We start from the raw sequence: 20,802 nt of genomic DNA, 5'->3' as shown, positions 1-20,802 counted from the left end.
ATAGTGACAAGTGCTACAGCAGGCTAAATGGAGGTGCACAGAGGAGGGGCCCTTGACCCATACCTGAAGGATGGAGAAGAGAGGTACTCCAGGCAGAGCCCTCGGTGTGATCAGTATTGCTTCCCTGTCATCCATGGGATACACCTCAGTGTCCTCTGACCTTTGATGAGGAGGCACTAGTGGTCTGTGCACATACTCAGTGTTTAATCATTTGAAGGCAGATGTGTCTACTCATTCCAGCGAGACTCCTGGGATCTTATCCCCCAGGTATTCCCATTGGGAAGGACCCCTCCTCTTCCAAGTGCCATGTGACCTGAGGCCCTGTCGCTCTGCTTTATGAATCCCCCAGCCTCCTTAGGGACATGTGCACATGGCCTGGGTTAGATCTGTGCTGCTCAACTGTTTCTCCATTCCTGTCCATCCAGTGAGCACATTCGGCTTTCCCATAGGGCTGCTCCATTGCAGGTACACATAAAGGAATGAAACATCATTATAAGGTTATGATAGAAAATCTAAGCGAAATAAACCCCACCATAGCCTTCCACCCCCACAAATCAAACTGTGTTTGTTTTCCCATGTACCATTCAGTCCTTGTCTACAGGGCAAGAGGGTTTATGCGCAGTGGTGCAGCTTGCCTCCTGCTCCCTTTTTGCAGTCGGAAATGAGATTTGTGTTAGGAAATGGCCACCAGGTGGCGCCACAGCACCAGACAACGGACTCCAACTTTCTAATACCTGGCGGTGAGCCATCCTTGAAGTGCTTGTCTGTGGAAATTTATTTTCAATTTTTTCTTCAAATGCTGTGCTTCTCATAAATGTTTTTCATAATAATTTTAAAAGAAGTACAACAGAAATGTCCAAAAAGTAGAAAGTAAAAGTGGTATACAGCGGACACCTTTAAGAAGCAATGATGCAAACAGTTGAATGGATATCCTTCTGTACTTTTATGTGTTCACAGTATGCATAAATATTTAAAAACATGTCCAAATTTCCCTTTCTCAGTGAGGCCTTCTCATACTTCCCTCACCCTCTTCAAAATTGTAAACTTGCCCTTCTCCACTTTCTCTCTCTGCTTTTCCTGCTTTGCTTTTTCCTCTATCACTTATCACCAGCTAACATACCATAGATTTTACTGAATGCTGTATTTTTATTTTCTGTTTACTCCAGAATGTACTGGGGGCTTCTGGCTTTTTCTTCACTTTTCTATGCCCAGCACCTGGAACAGTGCCTGACACATACTAGACTTTCAGTAAATACTCATTGAATGAATATGAATGTGAATATGTCCCGAATTGTGGACATCTTCAACTGTAAATATTGATCTAGCTCATCCTTTTAAACCATGGTTTAGTGTCCCCCTTGAGTGGGTACACTCCACTCTCTGTGCTGAAGCACATCTTTGTGGTTTCCAGGTGTTTTCTTGCCTTTTGTGTTGCAGTCAGCGACCTTCCTGGAACATATTCTCTGGTTGCCAGTCTGATGATTTCCTTGCTTTGCTCAGACTCTCTGCTTAGTGCTTTACACACAACATATCATGTGATCCTCATACCATACACCTCACACCTGTGAAAGGTGCCGCTCTTAGCTTCTCTCTTTGCAGGTGAGCAGCCCCTACTCAAGACCACACATCTGCCGAGAGTTGAGCCATAGCTCTCGGGGTGGGGGGAAGATTCTTTTTAAAAAAAATTTTTAATCCTTACCTGAGGATGTTTTTATGGTTTTAGAGAGAGAGAGGGAAACATTGATGTGAGAGAGAAATATTGATGTGAGATGCTTCCTGTACGCTCCCCGACCGGGGATCAAACCCCAAACCTTTCGGTGTATGGGACAGCTTTCCAACCAACTGAGTGACCCGGTCAGGGCAGTGTATATGTGTGTTTGTGTGTGGATTCTTTCTATATTAAGGATATTACTTCATCGTTTCTCATGTACTATCACAAACACCCTTTCCCCACTTTGTAGATTGCCTTTTTTTTTTTTGGTTTGTTTTGTTAATCCTCGCCTGAGGATTTTTTTTTCCCATTGTTTTTCATAGGAGGTGAGAGGGAAGGGGAGAGATAGAGAGAGAAAAATCAGTGTGAGAGAGACATTGACTGGTTGCCTCCCACATGCTCCCCAACTGGGGGCAGGGAGCGAACCTGTAACGCAGGTATGTGCCCTTGACTGGGAATCTGCTATCCTTCGGTATGCAGGCCGATGCTTTAACCACTGAGCAACACTGGTCAGGACTCTTCTTCCCCCCCCCCCCAAATATATCTTTATTGATTTCAGAGAGAGAGATAGAAACATCAGTGATGAGAGAGTCATTGATTGGCTGCCTCCTGCGTGCCTCCCACTGAGGATCAAGCCCACAACCCAGGCATGTGCCTTGACCAGGAATCGAACTGTGATCTCCTGGATCATAGGTCGATGCTTAACCACTGAACCATGCCTAGCTGGGCTTTTTCATCTTTTTCATAATATGTCTCTTCCTAATCAGAAGTTTTAATTTTTAATGTAGTTAAAGGTGCCAATAGTTTCTTTTGTTTTCTGGCTTTTGCATCACTGTAGGGAGGATTTCTTCACCCCAAGATTATAAAAAAGTGATTTGTATTTCCACTAGTATTTTTAAGGGAATTTTTTCCTTCAGTCTTTAATCCATCAAAAATTTATTCTTATATACAGTTTTTAAACTAATCCCCCCTCAAGTGTATAGTAAATTGTTTCATCAACATTTATTGAATAATCCATTCTTCCCCACTGTTTGAAATGCAGTCTTGCTCAGATATTAATTCTCATGTGTACTTGATCCTGTTTTCTGGACTGTGTTTTTTCCTGCTGATCTGTTCATCTCTTTCATTTGGCTTCCTGGCAGGACAGGCCCTTTCTCATCATACTTCTTTTTTTGAAAACTACTTAGCTCTTTTTAATTATTCTTCCAGATGAAATTTTAAATCAATTTGTTGAGTTGCAAAATGAATTCCCTTAGGAATTAGGATGAGCTTACATTTTATATATAGATCAGTTAGGGAGAATAAAGAGACAACATTGTCTCTTTATTAAGAAGTGAAATAGCTCTCCTTTGATTTTAAACTCTGTTTTATAAAACTTTCGTTTACATTTCTTTTACGTATATATGTGTGTGTGTGTGTGTGTGTGTGTGTGTGTGTGTAGTTAGTAGGCTCTTGTGCCAGTACATTTTTGCCAATTATTGTTTGGATAGAGAAAACAGTTGATTTTATGGCCAGATGTCTAACACTCATAGCTTTTTCCTTAATCCAATTCCATTTTCTGGTTTGTTGATCTCATCCTTCCTTTTATTTTAACACTATCAGATTTCTTGTTCTTGTTTTTTGTATCTTTGGTCATTTCAACAAGATTTGAAGAGGGGAAGGTAAATGTATGGACCCAGGTTATGGCCTTGAAACCAAAATCTATTTTTATAGTTTGATGTGAAAATGTCATTTTCTCTCAACACGTTTGGCTCCTCCCCCCCACCCCCCTGCAGTGTTCTCCATGGAGTGTGAAATGATACCTGAAGACACTTTAGAACTACATGGATATTTCCCTTATACTTCGGCTCCAAACTCCTGAGTCATGCCCTTTACTCCTGACAGGCTACCTGGGGTTTTGCCCAGACTGTTTTCCTTCCCTTCCCCAGCCAGACCTTGCCTACCCCGCCTTACTACCTGCAGACAACTTGCCTCCTATTTTGATGGGGTGGGCCAGGCTGTGCATAATGTCAGGAGGCAGTGGGTATTTGTCAGGAGCGCCCCCAGATGTGGGTGTCCTGTTCTGCCAACCTGCTTCTCACCATGAGGTTTCTGAAGTACCTGATCAGAGAAGGGACAGCATCGAAGGAGAAGCAAAGCATCTGCATGCTGAGCTGGGCCAGGGTCTGGCACCCACTGTAGGGCTCTGGCCAAAGCTGGTTGAAGCAGGTGATGGGCTCACAGCCCAACTGGGCCTCCCATACCCCCTAAGCTTGATCTGTATCTTGGGCCCTTCTCTTTTTCTGGCCAGTAGCAGTGTCCAGGGACGTGTAGACCTGGTGGGCACACTTGGGAGTCAGTTTATATAATTTTAACATGTACATGTATTACTTTTATGTAAAAAGTTCAGTAAGCCCTCCTGCCTGCAAAGGTTAGGCGTCTGGCTGGACTTGAGGTTTCCGAGGGCAAGATGGGCCTTACTCATCCCTGCTTCTCGGGCTTTAGCACATGGAGTGTGTGTGTGTGTGTGGGGGGAGGGGGTTGTTGGTCAGTGTCTGTCAAGTAAAGTCGTGGGTCACTGCCTGTTTGTTCCAGCCCTACATAGCTCTATAAATGTAGGTGCTTCCCTTCCCCAAGAAGATTCCCAGCTGTGCCCTTTTCTCCAGGTTTGCTCAGTTTCATAGGTCTTACCCCCTTTTCATGGTATCTGCAGACCCTCAATCTCTAAACCCTGCCCTCTCTCCCAAGCACTGCTGCTTCCTGTCCTCCACGGAGGCACAGTGGCCTTTGGACACAGTGGTACCTCCCCAGCCCATTCTGTGTCCCTCAGCAAGGAGGTGAGATGTTGGATGTTGAACATCTGGCAGGATGGTTTGAAAGGAGCGGGGCCCGTGGGCGGACACCACAGTGAGTGATGGCATCACAGGTCCGATGTGCTTACGTGGCCAGGCTGCTCTGTAAACGCTGCCAGACGCTGCTCCTGGCCAGGAAAAGAGGCTTGGCTGGCTCAGAGAGGGTCAGGAGGAGGTAGAGATAACAGCAGTGCCAGCCCACACAGGCTGTCCTTCCCAAGCTGCTGGCAGGTGGCCCAGCCCCAGAGTGGCAGACCCTGAGGGATACTTTTTGGCAATATAAAATCTGACCCTGTGTCTGTGGTTCAGTGTGTGTGTGTGTGTGTGTGTGTGTGTGTGTGTGCATGTGTGTGTACACATATGAACACTTACTGCTCCTAAGTGTACTGAAAATTGGTGGAGAGGTTGTGGGCAGAATCCCTCTTTGTCTCCTTACTATTCATCTTTGTCACTGCTTCTGTTCAAGACACGGGAAGGTGGAGCATGCTTCGACCATGTCCACGTCCACGGAGAGCAGCACACCCCGCGCTGAGGAAGCGGGCTTTTACCAGCCTGGCGTCCGTTTTCATACTTGTCCGAACATTTGGAAGAGATCACTCTCCTGTAATTGAACATTCCTGGATGTGTGTATTTTCTTTGAAACAACCTCCACAAGCTTAGGAAAAAGTGGTTATTCTGCCTCTCAACAGTGGTCTGCACCAGACTGTCTTGTGTTATTTTCTTGGTTTCCTGAGCCTAAAACACTGAAGCAGAATTCTGAGTTTGGAAGGAAACCAACGTTGCATATGGGATTTTCCTTCCCCTCCTTGGGAGCCCACACACACCAGACCAGACTCTGTCATAGGGAAACGAGACGTGGGATTGTTCTGTGGTTCTGCTACCACTGCCACGTGCTTGCAAAGTTACATCATGAGAATCGTTTTTTCTCCTGCAGTGTTTTGGTTTCCACAGAGGCGTTAGCAGCCTGTGTGTGTGTGTGTGTGTGTGTGTGTGTGTGTGTGTGTGGTGAGAGAGGCAGACAGAGGGTGGAAAAAAAGGGTTTTGGTGTGTACAGACAGACTGCCTCCAATGTAGCAGGGAACACAGTCAATGTGGGTATGTCAAAATGTAGCCCCAAGTTACAGTGTAATTTCCCTCTGAATGCCAGTTTCCTCATCTGTAAAAAAAATTTTTTTTATGCATATAAGTCCTTAGTAAGAGCCTAAAACAAAGTGTCTAATAAATTGTCGGGATGACAGTGATGATCAGACTGCACAGCTCAGGGCTTAGGGAAAGTTCACCATGTTTGCTGCACAGAAGTGTCAGGGCTGTCTGTTAAAACACACTCCATGCCTGGCTTGTTTGCTGCTTTGCCCCCAGTGCCCGTGTGAGTCTACGATGGACGTGGGGTTGGGGTGAAGTGAGAAGCAGGAGCGTCTCAGGTCTGTCTTTTCACACATGTGTGCTTCCACACATGCTCAGACTGCCCTCCCATTCTCTGCCCTTTCCTTCAAACACTCCCACTGAGCCTTTAAGACCCAGCTCAGCAGCTCTTCTCAGTGACATCTCCTTTGAACCCCCAAGTGAACCTGTGATTAGTTACAGCATATGTCCTTCCTGGAGTTTCTCTTCCACTCCCCTGCAGGACCCTGGAGGGCAGGGCGGTGTCATCTTCGACTCCAGATTCCCCAGAACTGGTCCCCCCGCTGTCTCAGTGGATGGCTGTTGAGTGAACGAATGAGTGAACTGCTTGTCAGTGTGTGGCCAACATCTACGTAGTCTGAGCTCCAAGTCATCCTCCCTCAAGTGCAGTCCATCGGCAAGTCCTGTCTGTTTCACCTCCAGACCCCCTTCCAAATCCATCCCTCTTCCCTATGGCCAGGAGTCCTCCTCATCACCATCCCTTACCCACCACTGGCTTTACTGTTCCTGCCTTTTTGGCTCTTTAGTCCAGTTCTTCACACAGTAGCCACAGTCATCTTCAAAAACAGATCAGATCATGTCACTCCCCTGCTTAGAGCCCTCTAGTGTACTCCAAAATCAATCCCAAACTCCCCACATGGCCTGCAAGGCCCTCCATGCCCTGGTTCCAGCTTGTCTGTCCACTGCCAGCTACTGTCTAAGCTCCAGCCATGGCCATCTGCCTCCATCCAAAGCTTCTAAGCTCATGTGCATCTCAGGGCCTTTGTACTTGCTGTGCCCTCTGCGAACAGTCCTTTTTTTCTTGTGGTTGGCTCCTTCCTAAGATTCAGTTCAAATATCACATCTGCAGAGAGCCCTTCCTTGACCACCCTGGCAAATATTATATTCCACTCTATTTCTTCAGGACATTTCTCATCATCTGAAATTACCCTCTTTGCTCACGTATATTTTCTGACTCTCACTCTGTAATGTGAATTCCATGGGAGCAAGGCCTGCTCACTTCATGTCCTCAGTGTCTGGAAGGGATTCTCAACCAGGCATCTCTGAATTTGAATGGGAAAAAGTAGACATCTTTATTTTCACAAACTTCTAACTGAAATGTAGCATTTCTCTCAGTTACTAACATAGACAATGAATCACAGTAATATTAACAGTATCTGGGACTTTGTCACCAATAAATATCGGATATTTCCCTGTCACGTAATAGCTGTGGGTATCTCAGAATGCCTGCGCTCGTAACTGCTTTGAAATTATGGTAGTTTCCAGACTCACCAATAGATCCTGTTATTTAATGCAAAAAAAAAATAAAAAAATCTATCTATCTATCTATCTATCTATCTATCTATCTATCTATCATCTATCTACCTACCTACCTACCCTTACTTGAAGTATATATATTACTACATTACCAAATGTTTTAAAATAATTTAGTGACAGTACTTTAATGTAATCGATTTCCTGTGTGATTTTATTTTAAGCATTTAAAAACATTTCTGGGAGAAAGGGCCTCGAGGCTTCACCAGACTGCCAAAAGGGTCCAAGGCACAAAACAGCTAGGGACTCCTGGTTAGACTATGCCTGCATGACGCAGGAGCTCAATGGATGGATGGATGGATGGGTGGGTGGATGGATGGAAAGATGGATTGATGGGGGCGCATATCTTCCCCCATTCAGATGGGCCCCTGTGTTTCCAGGGTCAGTGTTCTGGTGGCTTGGCATGACCTTGGTGTTTAGGAAATAGCCTTGGTCAAGGTCTTTTGGAAATCTAACTATCTGACCCTGAAAAAGAGGATTTGTTACAAAGCAGTGGGAACCGGGCCCAGTGCTCTCCTTCAGACGCCGCTGTCCCTTCAGCTTCTCTCTGTGCATCTCCTTCTGACTTACTGCCCCTGCCCCCAGCAGGATTTGGCCAACTTCTGCTCCTGAGGGTACAGCGCCTCAGCTTGGCTGACCAGCAGAGGTTGGTGTCTGGGGTCCTGAGTTCCCAGGAGAATGAGGCGGCCACTGTGGCCCAGTCAGTCCAGCCTTGGAGGCTTGGTTCCCATCTTTGGGGGCCCACCTGTGGGGTTGCAAAGGGGTTCTCAGGGAGGGGCTTGGGCTGGGCTGACTTCTTTGTTGGGAGTCTGGTTCCTGGCGAGGAGTAGGGGCTTGGCCAGGCCTCAGGGACTGAAGGTGGATGGGTGGAGGTTTCTCTGGGCCCTGGAAAAGATCTTCCATTCTGCTTGGTTCTGTTTTTTTCTTAGCATGTGAAATATCACTTGTCTGAGAATTGCTGCCCATAAATTAGGCTGTTTTCGTCAGTGGCGAGACATGCAGGAGTGAGATCAGAAACAAGTGCTGTCTGTCTTTCTAGCTCAGGCTGCCGGAAGCATAGTGGGGATACAGACAATCAGACTGATACTTCCTTCTTTTCCATCTTTCCCAGTGACCTTCAGGCTTGACCTTGTTCTCCAGGATTGATTATATGATGGGCACCACAGGTCCAGCATGTCCTAAATTAAATTCATCATCTTTTCCTACACCTCTGTCCCTTCCCTTGATGAAGGACATGCCATCCTTCTGGTACCTCCAGCCAGAAACCATTTATCCTCGGCTTGTTTTCCCTCCCTCCCTCATCAATTTCTATTGAATTTCTGCCCTTACTGTCTTTCAATCTGTCTCCTCCTCTCTGACTTCACTGCTACCACCTTAGTTCAGAGGAGCCCCCTCATCTGTTGCCTGGAAAATTGCAGTTGGCTTCCAACTGGTACCTTTGCCTTCTCCTTCCCTTCCCCCATTACATTCTCCCTACTACTCTTGTCACTTTCTTGCAAAAAAGCTGGTGTGGCTATAGTTCTGTGATGTTCAGTGATATGATAAATGCTCTGCTAGAATTTTGTACACATTGGTATGAAAGCAACTGATTTTGCTTTTGGTGGTCCAGGTATGATGACCAGACAAAATGACATTTGAGCAGGATCTTGAATGCTTGATGGGATGGGGAACAGCATGAGCAAAGGCACCAAAGCGTGAGTTACTCTAGCTCTCTCTGCTTCACATTCCTCATGTGTAGTATGGGTATAATCATGGGACCTGCCTGAGGACTGCTGTGAGGGTTAGAGAAATTGAGGTGTATAAAATGCATAGCCCATGGCGAGTACTGTGCAATATTAGCTGTTGCCCACATTATTGCTGGTGACTTGGTCTGGTGCACAGGAAGACACAGTAGAAGCAGTTTGTCGTCTTTACCTGCCTTTACTTTAAAACAAAGGTCACAAACTTTAGTGCCTGCACAGGCCAGGTGGGCAGCCTCTGCTCAGCACAGCTGATGGTAGTCAGACAGGAGTGTGGGCCAGGTACTGCCAGGTATTCCTATTTTCAAGAAAAGTCAGAAATCCACAATTCTCTGGGAAACCTTTCAAGTTTTAAACATTGGTGACTAATTTTAAAATATTAAAACCTATAGCCCAACAAACTACATCTGTGGGCCACATTTATTTATTATTATTATTTTTAAATTCTCACCCAAGGATTTCCCCCCCCCCCCCATTGCTTTGCAGAGAGTGGAAGAGTGAGGGAGGGAGGGAGAGAGAGAGAAAAAGAGAGAAACATAAAGAGAAAGAGAGAAACATCGATGTGAGTGAGACACATCGATTGGTTACCTCCTGCACGCACCCCAACCAGGGGCCGGAGGTCAAGCCTGCAGCCAAGGTACATGCCCTTGGCCAAAATTGAACCCAGGACCCTCCAGTCTGCAGGCCGACGCTCTAACCACGGAGCCAAACCGGCTGGGGTTGTGGGCTACATTTAGCTTGAAGGCCACCAGCTTATAACCTTTCTTCAAAGGTCTCTTCTAGGGTCATCTGCTCAAGTCTCGAACGACTTTTCCCCAGGAGTGGGATCTAGTTGTCTTTGAGGGCTGGTTCTTATGAGCTCCTTTGCCTTGCAGGACTTCTCCAGACAGGTTATGTCACCGACAAAGGCTGCCCTGAAGCTCCCTGCGGCCTGGAGACTATGTACAAGAGGAATGGTCTGATGGCTAGCGTGTTGGTCACCTCCGCCACTCCACAGGTATGGAGCCTGCGAGGATCTGGACAGTGGGCGCCCCTTCTCTTCAGCTGACCCAGGCTCTAGCTGAGTCATGGGTGGCAAGGCTGCAGGGCTCCATGAATACCGCCATTCTTAGCACTCCTGAGGCCTCGGCCACGCCGGGCGTGAGATTTGGGAGGCAGTCAGTCCTGAGGATCAGTATGTTTTCTGAAGTCGTTCTCTTCAAAGAAAAACAAATACCTGCTTGGTCCAGTCTTAGCAAGTGCCACATTCCATTTTGGTGGCAAGAAGAGATCAGACCTTTCCCCAGAAAAGCCGCTGCTGATTATAAATAAGTCACACATTCCGGAATGAAGTCAGACAGAAGTGATTCCAACTGGCCCTGTGCTCTTATTTACCTTGCTCAGGAGGAAATGGCTGTAAGGACTGGTGGTCTGAGAGTGGCTGGGCCACGGCCTTTCTCTGGGGGTTTGGGAGTTTGCCTTCCAAGTTCAGTAATGGAACAGAGGCACACAAGGGGAGTGGGTGTTATCTGTGGCCCGGGGATGCCACCCCACCCAGTGCGTAACACCTGGTCCTATGACAGACTGGACATGCTGTGTTCTGAGCTCACAGGCCCTCATAGTTGAGCTGGGCTTTTGAAATGATCCTATGTAATCAGCTAGAAATTCACAGGAACTAATTCATTTCTTATAAACCTTTTGAAAGTTTTTCTGTTTTGATCTCTAATTCTGAAAAGCAGACTTGTTGGTACCTTTTAAAATTTCCTGATGGCGCCAACATAGGTTTAAATAAAGTTACTGCATGATCACCACTGCCACCACGACCACCAATGAATGTATTTGGGGCAACTTTTGATTAAACAAGGACCCTTGTATGAGTGTATGTTTAGGGTAGATGCAATGAGCATTACAGGAAAGTTATAAAACCTGACACCCAGGAATGGACTCTGTTTGGTAACTAGAGGAATCACACTTCTTTTTCTATTTATAGTTTACACTCCATCTAAAGTAAAACTTCTTTTTTCTCTACTCTCCCTCTCTGTATACATACACGTGTGTGTGCATATATGCATACGTATATACTGTGTGTATGCACACATGTGTGTATACACATATACATGTATGTGTGTATCCAGAACATGGTAAGTACTCAGTAAACATTTGTTGTATGAATGGATACGTGTATAATTGAAGTGCTCTCAGTAAATGTTGGTGACTAAATGATACGTTCGCACACATCTGCTGATTAGTGCTGACTATATAGCAGGCACTTTTTTTGCGTGTTCACAGGCATTATCTCACTTAGTCCTCACAATAACCCCATGAGGTATGGACTGTTGTTTTACCCCAGTCCATATTATAAGCCTGTTGTTTTGTGCATGAGGAAACTAAGGCAGGGAGAGGTGGGTAAACTAGCTTTGGATAACATAGCTGGTCACTGGTGGGTGGGATTCAAAGCCAGGCCTCTGTGACTCGAGCTGGTGTGCTCCTGACCATGATGACACTACACCATCCTGAAGAAAACCTGCCCTGTCACCTGCTTCAGCCTGCTTCCTGGAAGATGGGCGTGGAAGTGCGGAGTGATGTACAGGTTCTTGTCCGCTCAGGGTGTGTATAGGACAGAGGAGTAAAACAGACGGCTAGTCTGTTTCAGGGTTAGTCTTCATTACTTTCAAAAGTGTAACACAAGTTTTCCTCAGGGGAGGCTGTCCTATTATCCAAACAACTTCTAAAATAGCTACGCCTGAGCCCACCTAGGCCCTTCGAACCCTAAAACCAGCATCCCTCGGGGAGGGGAGAGGATTCTGCCCTTGGCTCTGTGAGCTTCACTTTATATAACCCGCACTACAGCCCCGGGGAGTAGGTTCCAATAGTGCCATTTTACAGGTGAATGAGACTCAGTAAGATGAAGTCACTTGTCTGAGGTCGGACAGCAGCTGGTGTGGGGCTGGTGTGGAGCTCCTAACCACACCACACAGGACACTGCTTCTTAAGATCATCTTGGAGTTTTTAGTATAGTAGACTCATTTGTAAAACCTCTAAATGACACAGGCCTATTGAAATCTACAGGTTTAAGTTTCTGCTCCTCCTTTTAACCTCACATTTTCAGTTGTTGACTATTGGTTTCCCTCACTGGCCTAAAAGCACTCGAGTTTCCAGTAAGATTGCAAAGTTTTTCCAGATATAGCCATTTTGGAAAGAGTGAAATAAAGAGGAATTAATAAAAGCATATTCTCTAAATCCCAGTCCAAGATGTTGAGGTTAATGGAAACCACAAAATCCCTCTCCGTGGATTGAGACGAATAAAACTGTTTATGAACAGGGCACAATTTTTGGGTGGTAAGTGTGATTGGTTCCCCAAAGGAGAATTTGATGAAATTAAATGAAATGGAGAGAAGGTATGTTTAGCATTCTGGGATCCCTGCAGTGTTGGGTTTCATGCAACTGGCCACGTTTGGGGAGTTTTCACTTACTCTTTTTTTGGGAGACCCTTTCTTTACTTGCAGGACTCACAGTGTTCTTCCCAACAGGGGACTCTACTAAATATAACTTTCATGCCTGTCTCCAGGGCCAGTTGGTTGCCTCTCACCTCATCAGCTCACAGGCTTTGAATTCCAAGTGGCCCATGCATGAAATAAGCCTTGAGAGCCAGTTTAGTATTTTGTGTAACAATTTCCTGCAATGACTTCAAGTAGGGGGAAAAAAAGGTAAAACCAGGAAATGTTTGAAAGACATAGCAAAAGAGGTGATCTCCTCTGGCCCCTAAGATGTGAAGGCCTGTTCTCTCTGAAGGAAGAGGGGCTGTACTTTTGACCCTACCACCACGCAGGCAGCTGGAAGCAGGTGGGGAGTAGTGATCTGGGATCAGGTAGATACAAAACCAGGTTCACTTTCTGGCTCTTCACTACTAGCTGAGAGATACCTTGGGGAAGTAACATTGCCTCTACTTCCTTATCTGTAAAATGGGAATAGTAACAGTGTGTACTCAGAGTTGTTACAAGAATTAAATGATGCACATGAAGTGCCTACCACCGTGCCTGGAACAAAGTGAAGCACTAAGCAATACAAGCTTTTACCATTATACAGTTCTGTCACTCCTGCCTCCTCAGTTCTGAGGGGTGGGAGGCAGTGACTCAGGAGTCAGCCAGACTACTCAGGTGGCACCATCTCTCCCTGTCCCCCACAGGGCAGCAGCAGCTCAGACTCTTTGGAGGGCCAGAGCTGCGACTATGCCAGCAAGAGCTACGATGCCGTTGTCTTCGATGTCTTGAAAGTTACTCCCGAGGAGTTTGCTGTAAGTAATAGAACTGATGTGGGTGCTGGGCCCACAACTGGGTGCTAGAAGGGTCACTGCTTCGGCCTTTTTGCTCAGGTTGGAGACAAACCATATACCCAACAATAGGGGATTATTGAATAAAATATTCTTCATGAAATTCCACACAGCATTAGATAGGATGCTCTCAATCGAGAAATGAGCCACCTAGGGAGGCATACTCAATATACATGAATAGTTAGTGAGAGAAGCAGGTTGTAGCACAATTTATAGAGAATAGTGCCATTTTAAAAAGTATATACCATACGCATATTTGCATAAGAAAAGACCTAGATTTGTTGTTTACATGTTTTAAACATCTGGACATATATAGCCAAACATATTTACTATAGTTTCTGGTCACAGGATTCTAGGTAATTGGAATTTAATTTTTCTTATTTTTATTTATCTGTGCTACATTTTTATAATGACTGCTTTTTTACAACGATAAATAATAATATTTGGGCAATTTATATAATCATAAATTTTTTACAATTTGTTTTTTCTTCAACCAGTGTGTTGCTGCTGGTCTGACTGAGGGGGTGTTCCTGAGCAGGAGTAGCGTTGGCTCCTTGTTTGCACTTTAAGAGTAGAGGGAGGACAGTGGCCCTGGGGTGACCTCGAGCCTGGCTGAGAGTGCTGCATTTCTGAGGTGTAGCAGCACCGGGAACTGTTTCCTGCCAGCCCACTTATTCCCCATCTCCCTTGCTGCAGCAGGTTTCCTGCACTCCAGGGTGCTAAGGGAGCTCACTGGGCCCCTCTCATTGCTCTGCCATCACTTGCTCCCACGTTTACTTTGTCCAGGCCATGCTGAGCCTGGCACACATATCTTCTCCTTCAGTGTGTTTCAGGGACCCCTTTAAAACCTGTGTAAGAGATCCTTCTTCTTTACAGCTGCTTAGTATTCCATGGTGTAAATGTCCCACAGCTTTTCTTTTTTTTCTTTTTTTAAATATATCTTTATTGATTTCAGAGAGAGGAAAGGAGGGGGAGAGAGAGAGATAGAAACATCAATGATGAGAGAGTCATTGATCGGCTGCCTAGCCCGCAACCGGGGCATGTGCCCTGACCGGGAATTGAACCCTGATCTCCTGGATCCTAGGTCGACGCTCAACCACTGAGCCACGCTCGGCTGGGCCCACAGCTTTTTTATCCACTCATCTATTGATGGGCACTTGGGCTGTTTCCAGATCTTAGCTATTGTAAATTGCGTTGCTATGAACATAGGGGTGCATATATTCTTTGATTGGTGTTTTGGGATTCTTGGGATATATTCCTAGAAGTGGGATTATTACCCTTTGGGGACAGTATGGATGGACCTGGAGAATATTACGCTAAGTGAAATAAGCCAGGCAGAGAAAGACAAATATCACATGATCTCATTTATATGTGGAATCTAAAGAATATAATAAACTGATGAACAAAATAGATTCAGTGACATAGAAACATGGAACAGACTGACGAATCTTAGAGGGAAGGTGGGGGTGGGTGGGAGGGGAGAGATTAATCAGAGAATTTATATGCATATATTTGTAACCCATGGGCACAGACAATAGTGTGGGGAAGGCCTGGGTGGTGGTTGGGTGTGGGATAGAAGGGGTCAATGGAGAAAAAAGGGGACATCTGTAATACTTTCAATAATTAAGATAAATAAAATAAATAACAAGCAAACAAACAAAAAATCTGTGTAGAACTCTTCAGTGGATCCCTCGTGCTAGAATGAGACCCAGAGTTGCTCCCAGGTCTCTGTGCCTGTGGTGGTCTGGCCATGCCAGCTCTCCTGCCCTGACCTCCTTGCTCCCCAGCTATGCAATGGCTGCCTTTCTTTCCCAGACTCAGCTGTATCCCCCTGTCTCAGGGCCCTGTGCTTCTTCCCTCAGCCCTAACGGCTCTCCACGTGTCTCTCAGCCTCTATTCAAATGTCAGTCCTTGGAGAGGACTTTCATAGGCTAAAGTAGCATCTCTCCATCACGCTATTCCCTCACCCTGCTCTATTTTCTTCATATCTCTTATTACTACCCAACATAACACTATATAATATTTTTATGGTATGTTTTTTCTACTAGAATATAAACTCCGTAAGGACAGAAACTTTATCTGACTTGTTCATTGCTCTTTCCCTAGAGCCCAGAATAGTGCCCAGCTCATAGTGGGTGTGCCACAAATCCATGGTGACTGAAAAAATTCAGCCCTCACATAGATTAGCTCCTGATTTTCTAATAAAGAAACTAAGGATCTAGGAGATTAATTATTTTGCCTGGGTCAGGTGTGGGTAGAGCCAAGTCTGAAACCTTAATCTACTCATTATTTACTTACTTAATGCTGGATGGTAATAATAAGGGCAGCCCTGATTTTTGAACCATGTCTGTATCTTATGCAACATGTTTTACATGCATTATCTAATTTACTTTTCACAATGGCATTATAAGTTAGGTATATTCATTCTTCTCAATATACTAATGAGCAAGTCAGTGCTTAGAGAGGAAAGCCACCTCCTTACACAGTAAGTGGCACCATGTATCTGGGATTTAGAAGCAGGGCTGTCTGATTTTAGACCAGCACTGCCCAACAGATACATAATCTGAGCCACGTGTGTGATTTAAAATTTTCTAGTAGCCACATAAAAGAAGAGGTGAAACTACTTTTAAAAATATATTTTAACTTAGTATATTAAAAAATATTATCATTTCAACATGTAAACAACATAAAATTGTTGAAATACTTTGTATCCTTTTTTCAAAGTATTCTTCCAAGCTCAATGTGTATTTTAAACTTAAAGTATTAGTGACATTTCAAATAGCTGCATGTGACTAGTGGCTACCATACTGGGCAGTGCAATGTTAGTGTATACTCTCAGCCACAAAGCTGTATTGCCTCTCCTTTAGATGACCTCATGGACCTTGCTGACTGATGGCTGAGCTTCTATTTCTATTTGCATTTGTTTGCTTGTTGTATTTTTGAGTTGTATTTTTTAGCTTTATGAAAGGAATGAAGCAATAATGAGGTTTAAAATCCCTTTACAGTTGTTGACTGTGAGGAATGGCAGAGAATTAGGCTGCACCTAGAGTAGCTGCCTAGCAGGACTCATGGTGAAACTTGGGCCTGATTTTCTAGTCTCAGTCCTAGGGTGTTGCTCAGCCTGCCCCTGCCCAATTTCCTGAGGCTGGAAGACTGTAGGGAGGGTGGTAAATGCTCTGAGGATGCAGTGCTAAAGCTGTGCTTCCCCTGCCAGAGCCAATGTGTCTTTAGCTTAGATGTGAAGCCAGGTCCCCTGGAGTTTTTAGTCTCTTGGGGGAGCATTGGAGTTGCCAGGTGTTGGAATCGAACCAGACCACCTGGTATTTTAGTTTCCTGTCTAATATGAAAGAAAGAAAGAAGCGAGATACAAAAGTCCATTAAAAATCATTTGTGATTTTGGAAGATGGTGACAACAGCATAGTTTTTAATTCTCTCTGAATCCCCACATAGCAAACTCTGAAACCCATTAACAATATTTACAATAAAACTAGGTGACAAGTTATCCCTATAAAACCCAAAACACAAGTGGCTTGGAATACACCGTCAACAAGACCTGCAGAGTATCAACATCCATACAGGAGAAAACAGAAGTAAGCACTGGGGCATTTGGCAGAGTTGAGAATAGGAGAACCCCAAATTTTTCAATAGGAATTCACTGGAAAGTTTGGCAGGTTAATGTGAGAACAGCAACTGAAAGTGAGAGGGATTTTGAGCATTCAAATAATGGATGGGTGGAAGAGATCTGTGGAATGGTCCCTATAATCTCTTGAAACCAACCCAGCAGGGCTCACTTCCAGGACAAGGCTCCATGCCAAAGAGAAATTCAGTATGTGAGTGGAGTCAAAATAATCAGGATAGGGGAAGTTATGGTTAAGGGAAAATAAATAAAATAAATAAGTAAAATTGTGTGTGTGTGTGAGTGAAATCTCAAAAAGCAACTCCGTGTTTCGGAACGCTACAGGAAAGCAACCACACTATATGAAAGCAACCAAAAGAAGAGCTATGTGAAAATAGAAGGCTACCCTGAACCATGTCTCCCTCTTAAAAGTTCAGGAAAACTTCCCAGGGCTCAGTGGCAGGGCTCAGTGGTTGAGCATCAACCGATGAACCAGGAAATCAGGGTCCGATTCCTGGTCAGGGCACATTCCTGGTCAGGGCACATTCCTGGTCAGGGCACATGCCTGGGTTTCGAGCTTAATCCCTGGTAGAGGGCATGCAGGAGGGAACTGATCAATGACTCTCCCTCATCACTGATGTTTCTGTCTCTTTCCCTCTCTCTTCCTCTCTCTAAAATGAATAAAAACATTTTAAAGAAAAGTTCAGGAAAACTAATTTTACATAAAATAAGCAACAGGAAATTATTGCTGTCAAATCTTCCAGTTATTGTAAGAAAAAAAAGAGTTAGGGAGAGAATCCCTATAGATAATGAAAGAATACAAGAAAGCCATGCCATGAAGCAAATGAAAAATGTAATTCTTTTTCAAAATAAGCTAAGAGACATTAAGATCATGTTGTAAGCCTTAAACAACATAAATCTGAAATAGAAAAAATTCAGTAATGAGGTGACAGAACTTAGGAGAGAAGTGAGAATAAAAAATGATTTTGGAAATGAAGTTAAACTAGAAGAAACACAAGAATAGATAAACCCAACAGAAAATGCCTTAAGGCAGGAGAAATCTTAAGATCAAAATAAATGAAGAAAGAGATAATAAGACTGAGAAAAAGTGACAAATATTGATGATAGGAAAAGAAGATCCAACATATAGATAATAGAAATCCCTGAAAGAGGAGACTGAAAAGGCAATGGAACTGAAATGATACTTCAACTATAATTTAAGAAAACTTTCACAAAATAAAAAGATTAAGAATTACATATTGAAAGAGCACATGATGAAGCTGACAGTGTTAACCCAGAATGGTCAATACCATAGACATTTTCTTGGTAAACTGCAGGATATTAAAGGAAAAGAAAATCCTTTGGGCATCTAGACAAAACAGCAAATGGGTTGTAAGAGAAATAAGATTAGATTACCATCAGTCTTTTTGACAGAAACACTTTTTGCCAAAAGAAAATAGAATAACAAATAAATCAAGGAAAGAAAAAAGTGTGAGCCAAAGATTTTATATCCAGCAAAACCTTCAAGTATAAAGGACACTGATAGCCCTGGCTGGTGTGGCTGAGTTGGTTGGGCCTTGTCCTGTGCACAAGGTTGGGTTCAATTCCCGGTCAAGGGCACATGCCCAGATTGCTGGCTCGATCTCCAGTAGGGGGCGTGCAGGAGACAGCCGATCAGTGTTGCACTCTCACATCGATGTTTCTCTCTCTCTCTCCCCCTTCTCTCTAAAAAAATCAATACACTATTCTTAAAAAAAATAAAGGACACCAATAAACTATTATGAACATGCAAGGCTTCAGAGAATGTTATTCCTGTGAGCCCTTCCTGAGGAATCTCCTAAAGAACAAGCTTTAGACATCACTCTAAAGACTCGTGGAGAGCAGTAAGCACTCACAGTAGTGTTAAGGCTAAATGAGGATTAAAAGGGAGAGGACATAGTATATAATGACTATATACGCCCATATAATAGACATAGCGTGACTATTACAGTATACACTGCAAAAATGCAGGAGAACGGAGAGAACATATGCAAAATTTCATAACTTTTCTCAGTAATTATACTTAGAGTGGTAGCATTAGTATTGTTTTCCGAGACCATTGTGTGTATAATATAGGATAAAGTAAATGAATAATTGTGGGATACTATAATTTTATATACCCGGTGTCCTTGAGACTGGGATTTTTGATATGAAAGGAGATAGAGAAGTAAAACAGAAGAAGTAAGTTAGGGGGAGAAAAGTGTTCTGAATTTGAATTTAAAAATATCAGTATGAATTCCATATTGAGGTCTTGAAATAATATTTATCACTGAAAGAGTCCGTGGCTTCCCAGATAACTGGTTGATTCCAAGTCTGGGACAGGAAATGTTCAAGATGAGCCTCATATATCTTTCCGATACCAGCAAGGAAGCTATCAAGGACAACTAGAGTCATGTCAAAAGGACTCAGGAGCCAGCTAGAGGAAGCTCCTACTAATGATGGGACAATTTGGCTTTCACAAGGATAATAATTGCAATTGATTGAAACCCATCAAGCAATAGGTCATCATTGGATGATGATAGGAAATGAATTTATTATCTCAGAAGCTGAGAAATATAAGGATAGAATCCAGTCTCTGTCTTGCCATTTACTTTTGACCTGTACTGAGTAACCTAATAGTAGATGAGAGAAAGTCTCTATTAAATTATTTCAGATAATAAATGGGAAATGATAGAATTAGAATATCATCATTTTATAACCCCAATGAATTAATAGATCTAAGCACTGAACATCAATAGCCATTAACATCACAAAGGAGAGAAATTATGTGCCTCCCAATGAAACAACACAACACCACTTCCAGTCCTGCCAAGGGATCAAACCTGTGTCTGATCAAGTCTCTAGTTCCAGCTGCCACTTACAGGAAATACCAAGGACAGAGGAATGTGTTGGCCTGCACTATAAGAATGGGGAAATGTGTAGGTCAAATGGCCTGAATTCTTCAACAGATACATTATATGGAACAGACAGGTAGAGAGAATACCTGTAGCTTAAAAAGAAACTTAAATATATGCATCAAAGTTTTAAAAAGACACTGTGATGCCTTGGTATATACACACTTGGATGATAAAATTATAAAGAAACACCCTGCCAGTTCTCCAGGAGAGAATGAATTAACTTGCACTTGGGAGAGACTTCCAAGGCCCTCTGAGCTCTCAGCTCAAATCTGTTTTCATAAGGCCTTTCTGTTCCCTAGGACAGCAGAATTAATCCAAATGTCAGGAGCACTTGGCCAACAATCTCCATGGGTCTGGCAGGAGAAATGCCACATGGTTACTTTTGACAGGAGGGAGGGACTTGTGATTGGGGCAGGGCACATGATGGAACTCTGAGGTGACTTTCTTTTTGAAAATTGTGTTAAACTATATGTAATAAAATTTACCATCTTTATTTTTAAGTGTACAGGTCAGTAGTGTTAAGTACATTCACATTATTGTGCAACCAACCTCTAGAACTGTATTCATCATGCAGACCCAGAACTCTGTACCCATTAAACGACTCTCCATTCCCCACTACCCTCAACAGCATTCTACTTTCTGTCTCCATGAATTCCACTACTCTCATATAAGTGGAATCGCATAGCATTTGTCTTTTTGTGACTGGCTTATTTCATTTAGCATAATGTCCTTGAGTTTCATCCCTCTTGTGGCAGGTATCAGAATTTCCTGCCTTTATAAGGCTGAATAATATTCCAGAGTGTGTATATACCACATTTTTTGTCCACTCATCTATTGATTGGGGTGGCTATTTCTTGACCTGGGTGGTGGTTACAGGGTGTTCATCTATAAGGCATCAAACCATGCATTTGTTTAATGTGGTTTTTCTGTAAATGTGTGTTATTT

General features: G+C 43.8%; 1 protein-coding gene across 9 annotated transcripts in view; it reads left to right on the top strand.

The window, feature by feature from the left end:
* The window catches only part of RALGPS1 (Ral GEF with PH domain and SH3 binding motif 1), a 247,996-nt gene that overhangs the window by 46,638 nt on the left and 180,556 nt on the right, over positions 1 to 20,802 (top strand). For all 9 annotated transcript variants that reach the window (XM_081150876.1, XM_081150873.1, XM_081150868.1 and 6 more), the window contains exons 2-3: positions 9,872 to 9,993; positions 13,162 to 13,269. In XM_081150876.1, coding sequence (XP_081007002.1) covers positions 9,937 to 9,993; positions 13,162 to 13,269 — 165 coding nt within the window. In that variant the 5' untranslated portion in view covers positions 9,872 to 9,936. The remainder of the gene's footprint in view (positions 1 to 9,871; positions 9,994 to 13,161; positions 13,270 to 20,802) is intronic.

This window comes from Miniopterus schreibersii (genome assembly GCF_964146895.1).
Source record: "Miniopterus schreibersii genome assembly, chromosome: 11".
Classification (NCBI taxonomy): domain Eukaryota; kingdom Metazoa; phylum Chordata; class Mammalia; order Chiroptera; family Miniopteridae; genus Miniopterus; species Miniopterus schreibersii.
This window is presented reverse-complemented; position numbering and strand designations above follow the sequence as displayed.